Source organism: Chrysemys picta, chromosome 3 (assembly GCF_011386835.1).
Source record: "Chrysemys picta bellii isolate R12L10 chromosome 3, ASM1138683v2, whole genome shotgun sequence".
NCBI classification, from domain to species: Eukaryota; Metazoa; Chordata; order Testudines; family Emydidae; genus Chrysemys; species Chrysemys picta.
In genome coordinates, this window is record NC_088793.1 from 23,312,382 (window position 1) to 23,326,930 (window position 14,549).

Genomic DNA, 14,549 nt, shown 5'->3' on the forward strand with positions numbered 1-14,549 from the left:
ATTCTAGCAGTTTCTTCTTAATTGGCTCCAGGTGTCCTAATTAGCCAGCCTGCCTTAACTGGTTCTAGCAGATTCCTGATTACTCTAATGCAGCCCCTGCTCTGGTCACTCAGGGAACAGAAAACTACTCATCCAGTGACCAGTATATTTGCCCTCTACCAGACTCCTGTACCCCACTGGTCTGGGTCTGTCACAATACAAATTAAAAATATACACTCAAATGATTAGCAATAAAAAAAACTCTCTTATGATCAAATTTAATGAAACAAAAGCTTCAGTTATATTTAGTATCAAGTTTGGTTAAAAGCCAATGGAAAAAATATTCTTTAGGATTTTCAGGCTTAAAAGTATGTCAATTCTTTTCAAATACAAATACATAAAAACAAAGCTGATTAAGTTAAATTAAAGTGTTGTATTTTCTCCCTTCCAATACACATAGCACAAATTCTACTGTAGCTGGGATAAAAGAGAAAAATTAATGAGAGCTGTACAAGAGTATGCAATGCCAAAGCATCGTCCAACACACTTGGGTATGGTATAAATCCTAAAATGGTTATAATCTAGACTTGGACTTAAAGGAGGTTCCCCCCCACCCCTGGTATTAAATAATAAACACTTTTCCATGTTTGAAACTTTACTAAAGACATTTGGCAATCTTTTAAATTAATTTACACACTTTCCATTTCTAGAACATTTGGTTGAAATAAATACACATTTGGAATTGCTGTTTTACAATGGTTGTCATTTCTATGCTACACGTCATAGTATTTGGTTGACACTGTATTAGAATTACTTACAAATAAATTGAAAAATGTGGCCACATTAACAATATTCTAATATTACAAAAAAATCCAGTAGCCTATCATAATTAACAGCTGTAAATGTGGACAGGTCCTGTTCAGCTTTACTTAACAACAACAACAAAAAACCAACACAAACAAAAAAGATCAAAATAAATATGTCCTTATCCTTCCAACTTTGCAAACAAATGCACATAATTCAAAATTACCTATGAATATAAAGGAATGATAAAATGTAAGTTACTTTAACTATGAGGAAAATGATTTTTAAGATATTCACAAGCAATGCAAAATATTTTATCAGATCCCATGTAATACTATTGATATTTCGTCATGCTACACACAAATTAACAACGATGAATTTCAACTTATGTTTTTACTTTGATATTAATAGAATACTGAGTTTAATCTGAGTACTGAAATGGATTTTAGCATTTTAAAAGTATTTTAGACCTATTCTGAATAGTTTACCAATGGCAACAAATTCCAGTTGATGTAATGAGAAGCTTTCATATCCTTTATTTTCCGCAGGTGGCAGGACATTATCCAATCCAATCTGTATCTAGAAAATCTATAATTTCGGTATTTACATTTTTTTGAGGGAAAGTTATGTATATCCCATAATATCCAGTCCATATTTAACAAACATTTCTTAAATCTTACTTGTGTGTAATACAGCAGCTGCACTACTTGAAATGTCTATTAAAGATGAAACACATTTTCCATTCTAATCTATCATTTTCACACACTCATAACAGTGATAAGATTTACACTTTTGGCCTAAAGTTCTTCATGCTAGGTCTCCTTCCAAATGTAAATTTTTTAGGGAAGTTTGAGCAAAGTTTCTGCAACCATTCTGGAGGTATGAGGTGTTAATAAAAAAAACCCAAAACAAAGAAAAAAACATTTTTACCATAGTTATATTATTGGAAATGTCCATTTGTAAAGAATTTTTAGCATCCTTACATGAGAAGTGATATTACAAACCAATCATTTTCCGAAACTGTCCCCTTTTCCCCATGGAAGAAAAAATCTAAAACTTCTAATATCCATTCCAATACATCAAAGATAGTAATAGGGCTAGATTCCATCTGCCCTTGTGTGCACGCAGTGTGTAGAGAAGTGGGAATATGGAATTTGCCACACACACACACACGGCATAAGGGCCAGGCAAAATTCTGGTCCCTACTTTGAGTAGGCAGAACCCCATGGCATGGTGCAAAGCCACTCTGCCCCCAACTCAAGCTTCTCCCTAAATGGCACCATCTAGCTCTTAAGACCTCATCCCAAACCAGAAGAAGTCAATCTTTCCATAGAGTTTAATGTGTCAGTTCAGGCCCATATTTACTGATCCTTGTTATAGAAATAAGAAAGTGTTAGGCACTAAAATTAGGTACCTTTCCTTCATTACAAAAATAATTTGGTTTCGTGCCTCTTTGTGATAAACCTTCCTGGGTATATAAAAACAGAAATAAAGGCCACAATTTGCATTGGCATCAAAGGGAAGTAAAACCTATTATGTAAATAAACGTAACTCTTGCAAACATATATTACAGAGCTGAGGTAAAAGTTCAATCTGTATTACTGTCCTGAAAAAAGTACTTTTAACACTGAAGCCTACTTACTATTCAAATATTCTTATGATGCCACCTCTTTACTAATCTTCATTTCCCTCATTCTGGTGTTCATGTCAGCAGAGTCACATGTCTCATTCATTGCTTCTGGAGGCAGATTTTCAGTAAGACTTTCTGTGGAAATGATGTTACATTTCTTATCATCCGAAAATTGCATAAATAATTTTTTGTCACACTTAAGTTCATCTTTTGCAGTATTTTTGCCATTACTATATGAACTTGGTTTCTTCCTGGGTCGTTTTCTAGAAGGTGGTTTAGTGGTAGAATTACTTCTTGAAACTATACCACGGGCATTTCTATGTTGCAGATCTCGTGTTTGCTGCTGTGCATTCTCTTTTTTACCTGTCAAGAAACTGCTTTCAGTACAGCTATGTTTTGGTTCAGAACTTTGCAGAAAACGTGATTGCTGTGCTTCACTTTGAAGTTGTGAACATGGTTCAATTGGTTTTGTATTGTCAAGTCCAAGAAGGCAGCATGTACTTTTACAGTAGATAGCATGACGAGCTGCAACCAAGGTATCTGCTACATTACTCTGCTCACACAGAACATCTACCTCTAGTTTCATTCCAGAACCATACTGCTTAAACTGGAAAATCAGGCCTTGTTTACCTAGAAATTCCTGAAACAAGAGCTTAGCTTCATCACTCCAGTGTTCCCCTTTAGCAGGAATCACACCAGATAAGGAGCAGGAGTAAGATAATCGTGGTAAACAAATAAGTTCTTCTGGAACAACTTTCAGTTTATCAATATCTGAGTAGGGAATATATGCAGGAAAGCCATAATCAATAAACATAAGAAGAACAGACTGATTTGAAATTTCAGAAACTTCTACCCTGTTCCACTGCGCGTACAACCCAAACTTGATCAAACAACTTGCACCAGGAGTCACAAGGTCTTGTGGCAAAGTTGGCAAATTGCCTGGAAGGTCAGAAAGTAGCATAAACAAGGTTTTCATAGTGTCAAATAAGTCTTCTAATTGAATACTGAAGTTTGAAGGATCAGTAACTGTAGTTGCAAAACCAGGATATTGATTACCACTTTGGAATAGCGCCCATGTAACTGAATTTATTCTAAAAGACAGTACAGATGTCTTAGAAGCCACATTATTTGCACTTTCTGTACAATTAGGTTTGTTGATCTTGCCTTGCCCAGAGATCTGATTCAAATATTCCAAAAGTAGAATCCCATCTACTAAGATATCTACTTCCCAGAGACAAGAAGATTCCAAGTAGCTCAGAAACAGGAGCTTTATTTCACGATGTGCAATTTTCTTTATCGCATAGTCACGTGACATTTTACCTGAATTTTGAATCCAAATCCATTTACATAATATGGCTTGTTTAGGAATACACTTGATCTCATTACTGAGCATTTTTGTATTACGCAAGGATACCATTTCACATCTACCACGATCCATGAAGAAAACTAACATTTTCTCCTCACTAACAAGCTTCATCACTTTTGATCGGTACCACTTCAAGGTGTTTTTAGATTTTGTCAAGCATTCCAATCCTTCTTGAATATTTTCTACTGCAATCAAACGGTTTCTCTTTGCTTCTTTGGCAACCATTACATTTAAATCCAAAAATGTTTGTACATTTCTCATTAATTTTACGTGGAAATTTCCACATTTTGAAATATGAATTATTTCTGCCATTTCTAGTTGTCCAGGATTTAGATCTTGGTTAGGGATTTTAGAGAGAATTTCAGAGGTGTTTCTAGTCTCAACAGACTCGTATTTGTTATGACCTCTAGAGTTCTTCCTTAGTTCCTCATCTTCAGGATCTGCATTTGTGACTGGAATGTCTTGTTCTGTATTAGTTTCCATATTTAGCATTTGTGTGTTCTGTAATCCTGAGCTGTCATGTCTCTGCATTAACTCATTAACCACAGACTTTCCATCACAAATTATATCTACCTCCCACTGTTGTTCATGTTGTTGCAAAAATACACAAGTAATTTGTTTATTATTTACTTTTCTGGAAAAGTAGAACATAACATTGCTGCTCCAGCTTCCATCAGGATGAGTACTTTTTACTCTACTAAGGAAACAATGGATACTGAACCTTGGCAAAGTTAAGAACTTTCCTTGAATTTTGTAGATTTTTGATGGACTCACAACTGCTGTATTACCATAGTCAATGAATTCTACCTCATAGGATTTTCCTGATCTAACTGTTTTAATAACTGCTCTATATAAGAAACAATCAATTACATATTCTGCTAAAACAAGATCCCCTGCCACAAGTTCATTCAGGTAATTTTCATGGTCTACATTTATTTTTCCTTCATTTAGTTCTTCTGCAAGTTGAATGATCATGTTTTCATCCTCTGCGAGCTGAATATAGAAACTAGATGGGCTATTAATATTGGAAATGTAACCTGCTAACTGAGAATTCAGCTCAATGTTACGTGGAGGAAGATTGATATATTTGGGTCTATTTTCCCTCCCTTCTTGTTGACCTGTATAATTTAGTTTATTGGTGCAAGATTCATTCATAATATTTGCAGGTATTTCCTGCAAATTGAAAACAGGGCAAAGTAGAGATTCAGGAGTAAATATTCCATCTGCATTTTTCTCTCTGTGTTCCAAAGGTATATTCATAACATTTTTACAAACTGGCTCTTTATTGCCATGGAATGTTGGTGGTATAAAGGGCATATTGCACAATTTTTGTGGAACAAGCACAGTTTGTTCTTTATCTTCAAAATTCTCTTGAACACCAGTCTGAAAAGATATATCATGTACTTCAGGTTTTATTTCAGTTTTCAAGGCAATTCTCTCAATATTTTTATCTTTTGTTTTATTACATTCATCAGGTTTTACTTTGTGTAGCTCCTTACTATTTTCAACAGACTGCTCTGTACAACTTTTCACATGCTCCAATTCCTCTGTGTATTTTTTCCCATTCTCAGACAATAAATGTCGAATTTTCTGATTTATCTGGATATGTCCATCATACAGCTCCACACCAATCTGGCCATCTGACTCTCTGGATACTACTACTGCCTTCAATGGTTTACCCATGAAATTCTCCTCAAACCATTTATTGACTTCTACTGGAATTTCTCTCTCTCTAAGATCTGACAGATAACATTTAATGGCTTGCATGGGCGTCAATAGTAAATCTGTGGCATGATCTGGAATAGGCATCAGTTTGTCTCTCACTACCAGCTGTTTATTCCCAAAGTCCACAAAATAAGCTAGTAAACAGGATGATGATCCCGTGGAAGATGCCAAAGCTCTGTAAAAGAGACCATCTTCAAAATATTTGGCTATGCATAATCGTATTTTGCTCGGGTCATATTCTGAACTGTTTGGTATGTTACTAATCTCTGCAATCTTCTTCATCAATTTGTCTATAATTTCAGTGTTACGATTAAGCTGGCAATAAAATTTTGCAGGGCTGTATATATGAGTTATATATACCTCCTCTTCACTTCCAATTTTTATATTAAAAGATGAATAGCAAAAACTATACAGAAAAACTGATGGTTTAAATGCTTTTGTGAATCCAAAAAATTGGGACTGGCCATGGCCATGCTCTATGAGAAACTGCTGCGTACCAATAAATGGAGACTGTAAATCAACTAAATTACACAAGCAGTTAGGCCTTATGAGAATTAGAGCACAAATGACGCAAGTCAATAGCCCACTGGAAGCAGAAATTAAGTCTCCAAAATCCTTACATGCCTCTTTAGTCCAAATGAATCGGTAAAATTGTGAGGGTTCATTTACATTCTTAAGACTACATGTAAAAGCTTGACTTTCCAAAGTTAAAAAATCTGGAAGAATAGCTTGAAGATCTTTAAGTAAAACTCTTTCCTGATTACCATAGTCTACAAATATCACATCAACTTCATTTCTGGATACTTGTTTCAGAAAAGCTGCTCTGTACCACTTTCCATCCTTGGAGTGTTTTGCAACACAGGGAATCTGGCCAGTTTTATAGGGATTGCTATGCATTTCATAATAACTCTGAATTTGCTCCATTAAATTCATTAGTTCTGATAATTTGCTTTGCAACTGACAAAAAAAATGGGATGGAGAAATAATATGAGAACATCTGACATCAAGAACTGCTCCTGGTTTAAACATTAACTCTTTATAAGAGCTCATATGGTCACTTCTCCCAGATATTATATAATGCTTTCTGGAAAGAGTACTTTCCCAATTTGGAAAAGATTCGAGAGATTCTCTTGCCACAGAAAAAGTGTTTAATAACTGTTTGTTTTGACAGATATTTCTAGTTGCTGGTACTTTACTTTTAGGCATAACATATGTGCCTTGTGTATTTATATATTTTTTGTTTTTGTTTTTTGAATTTAGGCCTTTAGAATTTTTCATAAAGTTCAAAAGAGAATCCGGTTGCACTTCCCAGTACTCAGCATATCCAGCCTGAACCATAAGTGTGACAACATCCATTTGTTCCAAGCCATCCATAAATTGTGCATTAACAATGTACTTGTCATTTTGCTTTGCAATGACATAAAGCAAGAGCTGTTTGTCAAATACAACCTTTTTAAAGAAATCTGTTTCTTTTTTAACCCATACATCCTCAATGGGAAATGCATGAGCAAGTGCACAATGCATGGCAAGTGCTGGTAATTTACAAAACTCTGGAAGCAAAGTTTTCACATCATGAACGGGTACGGTATCTGTATTTCCAAAATCCAAAAAATAAACGTTAATGTTTACACCTTCCACTTCAGTGATAAGTCCTCGATAGTACTCCATGTCTTTGCTATACCGGGCACAGCAGAGTAACCCAGGTTTTGGGTTTTCAACAATCTTATCATAAACTCCATATCTATTATACACATCTGCAATATTTTTCATCAAGGTTTGAAACTCATTGTTATAGTCATTAGTTTGAATCCAGAAGTTTGATGGATTCAACACATATTCGACAAAAGCAATATGAACGGCATCTATTTTCATTTCTACTGTTTTGCAATAGATTGATAAAGAAGGGTCTTTTTCAATTAAGCAGATTCCCATTTGTTCTGTGTTTCCAATCAAACTCTCAACTGAAACACAGATCTCTTCATAAGCTTTGATGTCTCCAAGTATATTAGTGACATTTGTACTAGAAACTAGGGAACATGCTTGAACTACTTCATTCACCTGTTGTGGATATTCAGCATTAACTTCAGATTCTTGACTATGTAATGTAACATAATACAAACATTCATTGGCATTGAACAAATCAATGCTGGCATACACAGCAGTCTGTCCTAACAATGCCTGTTTAAATTCTTTTAGTTGAGAATTTCTTTTTACAGCTTCACTCTGATCACTGAAACATGACAGTGCACACTGAAATGAAATCATTGGTAAGGAAGTGAATTCTGGTTGAAGTTTCAGAACATGACTGGAAGGCACAGCTTCACTGTTGCCAAAATCCATGAACCAGACCTTTATTTGGTCATCAGAGAGGAGCTGCTGTATCACTCCCCGGTGCCACTGTCCTTTTTGTCTTTTTGCAGCACAGAGAGTTCCAAAACTATCACAAGATGGAACATTTTCCCTATTGACAGCTTCATAATGCAAAGTCATTGTTGTGGTCAAGTCTTCTAGCCCTTTCTGCCATTTTAGCATCTGACAATAAAATTTGCTTGGACTGATTGCAACATTTATTTTTACCTTCTCTATACTGCCGACAGATAAAGAAGGCAGGAATCTATCCAGAATTGGCTGAAACGCTGGTAGATTTTCAGCATTGCTGAAAGAAGAGGACTCTGGCCTTGTGTATTTCTGTTGCAGCAATTCTGGCATTTGTTTGCAAAGGAGCTCTTGGGGTAATTCCTTTAACATTTCTACAATAAGACGAAACGAATCTCCATCAACAAGTTTTCCTAATTGCAGTTCAAGAACATCACTAGTGACTTTCGGTACTTCCAGGAGAAACAATTGGTATGGTAAAATGGCTTGCACGTGACCTTTAATCTGTATTCCTATTAGAGAAGAAAAATAATTTAGAGCTTTTGGACCCCATTTTTCCCCAACTGGAAGTATGTTTGAAAAAACACCATACACCACCTTTGGAGGCAGCTGGAACCATTCACCACATGCAGAAGAAACATTTATTTCATTAACTATTAGTACTTTCCCAATGTCTATGAGAAACACATCATAGATTTCCTCTTTCTTTTCCAGCACTCTTCCTCTATGCCATTCTCCATTTATGTCCTCCACCAAACAAAACTCGCCAATGCCAATACCGTCCTTTACTTTGGATACATGCTGTATTTCCTTTTGCAATATGTGGTAATCAAAGTCATATTCTGTATTATATTTCCCCTGAAATGTCACGAGCACTTCCTTTGGATGGCACTCTACGTGAGTTACCTTCAGATCCAGGTCTAAAAATTTTGATGATGGAGACAAAGAATCCATTGTCTACAAAATAAAAAGATCAGTTTTGATAATCAGCCAGTTTTAAATTCACTCTTTTTACATTAACCGTATATAATTTCTTAAAGCAATTTGTATTCAGTATATCTTTAACAGTGCATTTTGCACAAAATAAATACAATAAACGTTTACTGATTTTAATTCTAATTTTTCCACTTCTTTGGGTACATTTGGCACAATTCTCCCTCAGATGTTGTCTGCATGTGTTCCTCACAGACAAACAGTGCGTCCTGGACTTACTATTGTGCTTTCTGACTTGCTTCATCACCTTACATGGAGCAATCCCGAGGGGTCCTCAACGAGACAAAAATTCCTCATCTCTATTCATTTTATAACAGACACATTTGCAAAACAAGAACACAGGAGGCTCAGTATTTCTGCACAAAACAAGAAGTGGAAGTGACGTTTCTCTGTCATTTGTGTTATCTCTGCCAATTCTACAACTGGACTGCCTTTCACTCTGCAGGTAGTCTGGAGACATTCCAGAGCTTTAACAGTGGTACTCAGGAGCTGAACCCCACACACCTGACAGCTCATCTGAAGGTTTGACTCTATCGAGAAGACAAATCACAAAGATTCAGTGCTCTGTTTGAACAACTTTTTTGTTATTTACAATGAAGTATGCCCCCCCTTCCACTTCTTGCTATTAGTTTTATTTGAGGGATTTTTATTTCCCCAAGACACACATCTCTCTCTCTCTCTCCCCACCCCTTTCCTCCTTCTCCTTCAGGAGGATCAATCTGTGGTCCTGTGCAGTAGGGCTTACCTCTTTTGATGGAATTACAACTTTTAGTATAGCTGCAGATGTGTTATTCTTTATAATATACTTCCCATGTCTTTTTGGAGAAATAATTGGAAGTCACAGTTCTACCACAGAAAAAAATGGTTTTATGTTAATTATATGTTGAATGCCTCTTTTACTGTACTTACTTGTAGTACTCCATAACATAACAGTGGATTTTATAAAAAAAAAGTAAATATTTTCACATCACTTTTAAACAAAATGCCCTGACCTACATTTAACCAAGTCTCCAAGGTTCAGCATGTCTAGAGCTTTATTCAAATGTAATGCAACTGGTCTGACTTCACATTCTTTGAATCAATATCATGCCCCTACAGTTTCACACCACCACCACCACATGCCTAAATATGATATTCCAGTTAATAATTAACGACAGTCAGTTTGTCAAACACATTTGCCCATTGTGCAAGAGCAAGCTGGTAGGAATCAATCTCTGTCAAGCAGAGGCTTTAGTTTCTCAGAAACTAAGCTTTACATTTTTTAAAAATATGTATTTCTAGTTCCTATGGAGGAAGGTAACATAAGAACACAAGAATGCCCAATATCAGTGATTCATCTGGCCCAGTATCCTGTCTGCTAACAGTGGCCAGGGCCAGTTACTTGAGAAGGCATGAACGGAACAGGGCAATTATTGAGTGACCAATCCTCTCATCCAGTCCCAGCTTTTGAGGTTTAGGGACTCCCAAGCATGGGGTTGCACCCAGACCATCCTGACTAAAGCCACTAATGGACTTATCTTCCATGAACTTATTTAATTCTTTTTTGAACCCAGTTATACTTTTTTGGCTTTCACAGCATCCCCTGGCAACGAGTTCCACGGTTTGACTGTGAGTTGTGTACACCATAGATTTTTATAATGGCATTATGATTTTTTTTTCATCTTAGCTATCCCTTTTCTAATAGTTCCTAACATTCTGCTAGGTTTACTGACTGCTGCTTGACTTGGAGAAGATGTTTTCAGAGAACTATCCACAATGACTCCAAGATCTCTTTCTTGAGTGGTACTGTAACAGCTAATTTAGAGCATGTCATTTTGTATGTATACTTGGGATTATGCTTTCCAATGTACATTACTTTGAATTTAACAACACCAAACTTCATCTGCCATTTTGTTGCCCACTCACCCAGTTTTGTAAGATCCCTTCACAGTAAGCTTTTATCTTAACTATCTTGAGTAATTTTGTATCATTTGTGAACTTTACCACCTCACTATTGACCCCTTTTTCCAGTTCATTGATGAGTATGTTGAACAGCACTGGTCCTGGTACAGATTCTTGGGGGGCGGCCTTATTTACCTCTCTCCACTGTGAAAACTGACTATTTATTTCCTACCTTTTGTTTCCTACCCTTTAACCCAGCCTTACTGATCCACAAGAGGCCCTTCCCTCTCATCCCATGCCTGCTTACTTTGCTTATGAGCCTTTGGTGAAGGATCTTGTTAAAGGCTTTCTAAAAGTCCAAGCACACTATGTCCACTGGATCATCCTTGTCCACATACTTGCTGACCCACTCAAAAAAATTCAAAAGATTGGTGAAGCATGAGTTCCTTTTACAAAAGCTATATTGACTCTCTCTCAACATATCATGTTCATCTATATGTCTGATAATTCTATTATTTACTGTAGTTTCAGCTAATTTGTCTGATACTAAATTTAGGCTTATTGGCCTGTAATTAACAGGATCACCTGTGGAGTCTCTTATTTAAAAAAAATCAACATTACATTAGCTATTTTCCAGCCATCTAGTAGAAAGACTGATTTAAGTGATAGGTTACATTTCAGTTAGTAGCTCTGCAATTTCACATCTGAGTTACTTCAGACCTCTTGGGATAATATCATCTGGTCCGAGTGACTTATTACTGTTTAATTTATCTATTTGTTCCAAAATCTCTATTCAACACCTCAATATGGGACAGTTCCTCAGATTTATCACCTAAAAAGAATGGCTCTGGTGTGGGAATCTCCCTCACATCCTCTACAGTGAAGACTAATACAAAGAATTCATTTAGCTTCTGTGCAATGGCCTTGTCTTCCTTGAGTGCTACTTTAGAACCTTGATTGTCCAGTGGCCCTATTGATTGTTTGGCAGGCTTCCTGCTTCCAAAGTACTTTAAAAAATTTGGCTGTTAGTTTGTGCGCCTTTTGGCCTGCCTAATTACATTTTTACACTTGACTTGCCAAAGTTTATGCTCCTTTCTATTTTCCTCAGTAGGATTTGACTTCCAATTTTTTTTAAAATATCTTTTTGTCTCTAAATGGCTCTTTTACTCTGCTTTTTAGATATGGTGACATTATTTTGGTGCCACAGTAGCCCCTGGTGGGAGAAAGGTGTAATTACAGCACCTGGCAGAATCTATTTTCTGCAGAGATAAAAAACCTACAGGGGATATGATTAACTCTATACTAACTATCAAAGGGGTAGCCGTGTTAGTCTGGATCTGTAAAAGCAGCAAAGAGTCCTGTGGCACCTTATAGACTAACAGACGTATAGGAGCATGAGCTTTTGTGGGTGAATACCTACTTGGTTCAGATGCAACCAAAGAAGTGGGTATTCACCCACGAAAGCTCATGCTCCTATATGTCTGTTAGTCTATAAGGTGTCACAGGACTCTTTGCTGTCTACACTAACTGTATTTCAGTTTTTTTAGCATGATCAATACACAAAGAAAGCCTAACCAATTTAGTGATGCCTTCATAATCAAATATATACTAGGGATGTAAAATAGTAAACGGTAAGCCGGTAAGCATTAGTCTTACTGGTTAACCCAGCTTAACCATTAACCCCCAGCCTCCGGCTGGCTGGAGCAGCCCCAATCCCAGCCCCGAGCCAGCAGGAGCAGCCCCAGCCCTGCCAGCCAATCCCAGCCGACCTCAGCGGCAGCCCCAGCCCCTCTCCCTTTCATCAGTTAAGCAATATAATTTTAATTGTTTAACAGGTTAACTTTTTAAACAACCTTTACATCCCTAGTATCTACTATGTTAAGAGAGATCAATGTCTTTATTTCTGTTAGTATATAGGTTTGTTTGTCAGCCTGAGATAGAATTTTGGGTTTGACTTTTTGATACTCTTATATGTTATAGTAAAATGTGTAAACAAAGGATAAAGATACTGTGTGTTACATCTGCCCGCAAGCAGATGGGTTGAAAAAAGATAAGAGATGGAACTAAAGTGTTATAGTACACTCCCACCATACCCTGTATGAGGATACAATGGAAGGCTGCCTGGCTCTTTCCTCAAGCCAAAGTCAAGCAACCAGTGAGGAGGGGTAAAGTGGGCTGGGGAGCAGGGGGGGACATAAGAAACACTAAAAGCCAAATAAAAACCTGGCCTTAGCCAAAGCACAACCTCACTCCTTACCCCTCCCCATGGGATATAAAAAGGGTGGGATGAAGACCACAGACCCACTTCCCCCCAAAACAGAACACGACCATAAATTGTAAGGGGTGGGACTGTGGGTGTGCATTGCAGGTATATTTGGGCCTCCTCTAAAAAAGAGGAGATGGAAATGGGGACACAGGCAAGACTCCGCACAGTCAGAGCTGGAAGGGGGACATGGGGTAAACGTTCTGCGGCGTCAGAGCTGGGAACAGAACACCAGGAACCAGACTCTGCCGGCATGTAAAGTTAAGGATATGTTTGCTGTAAACTAACCCCAATAAATATTGCATTGCCTGGACTTCTGGTCTTCTGCTTTCTGTCTGCATGACAAGAACCAGGGGAGAGGGTAAAGGGAGCATCCTCTAACAATTTCTATGGGCCTATGATAAATGGATTATCATGTTTATTACAATGGTGCAAAGAGTCAACCAGAAACAGAGCCCCATTGTATACAGAGCCAGACACATTCCCTACAGAAAGACACTTACAGTCTAAATCACAAGCCAGACAAAGGACAAACCATACTAGCAAAATGAACAATGTAATATCGCTAGGGCCCTACCGAATTCACAGCCAAGAAAAACGTGTTATGGACTGCGAAACCTGGTCTCCCCCGGTGAAATCTCATCTTTTGTGTGCTTTTACTCTATCCTATACAGATTTCATGAGAGAGACCAATGCTCCTCAAACTGGGAGTCCTGACCCAAAAGGGGGTCACGGTTTTGCCACTCTTACTTCTGCACTGCCTTTAGAGTTGGGTGGCTGGAGAGTGGCGGCTGTTGGCCAGGCGCCCACTTCTGAGGGCAACGTCCCGCCAGCAGCAGCACAGAAGTAAGGGTGGCAATACCATACCATGCGACCCTTACTTCTGCGCTGCTGCATTCAGAGGTCGTTGGCTGGAGAGTGGCAGCTGCTGACCAAGGGCCCAGCTCTAAAGGCAGCAGCACAGAAGTAAGGGTGGGCATACCATACTATTCCATCCTTTCACCTGCGCTGTTGCTGGTGGCAACTCTGCCTTCAGACCTGGGCTCCCGGGCAGCAGCTGCTGCTCTCCAGCCACCCAGCTCTGAAGGCAGCACAGAAGTAAGGGTAGCAGTACTGCAACTCCCCTACAATAACCTTGCAAAAAAAAAAATACACACACACTCCTTTTGGGGTAGGATCCCTACAGTTACAACACCGTGAAATTTCAGATTTAAATATCTGAAATCATGAAATTTATGATTTTTTAAATCCTATGACCATGAAATTGACCAAAATGGACTGTGAATTTGGTAGGACCCTAGATATCAGCAATTATCTCTCTTCCTCACAGCCCTTTCTTTTGGTTACTTAAATTATTACCGTGGGGAATTTAAACCTTTACTGAAAAGAAAAACTACTCGTCACATTTAAAGCGTTCTTGTTTAGCGTTTGGCCTGATTCAAGATCACTGGCAACATTGTGTGACTAAGTGAAAGAACCTTGAAAAACGGAAGATTTGCCTAAAGAAGACTTTCTTGCTCTATGACAGGTTT

At 37.7% G+C, this 14,549-nt stretch overlaps 1 protein-coding gene across 4 annotated transcripts in view; it reads right to left on the reverse strand.

The window, feature by feature from the left end:
• Positions 1-616: 616 nt before the first annotated feature.
• TDRD15 (tudor domain containing 15) overlaps positions 617-14,549 on the reverse strand; it is a 74,040-nt gene continuing 60,107 nt past the window's right edge. For all 4 annotated transcript variants that reach the window (XM_065587602.1, XM_065587600.1, XM_005297404.4 and 1 more), the window contains 2 exons: positions 9,619-9,719; positions 617-8,837 (listed from right to left, as the gene is read on the reverse strand). In XM_065587602.1, coding sequence (XP_065443674.1) covers positions 2,439-8,834 — 6,396 coding nt within the window. In that variant the 5' untranslated portion in view covers positions 8,835-8,837; positions 9,619-9,719 and the 3' untranslated portion in view covers positions 617-2,438. The remainder of the gene's footprint in view (positions 8,838-9,618; positions 9,720-14,549) is intronic.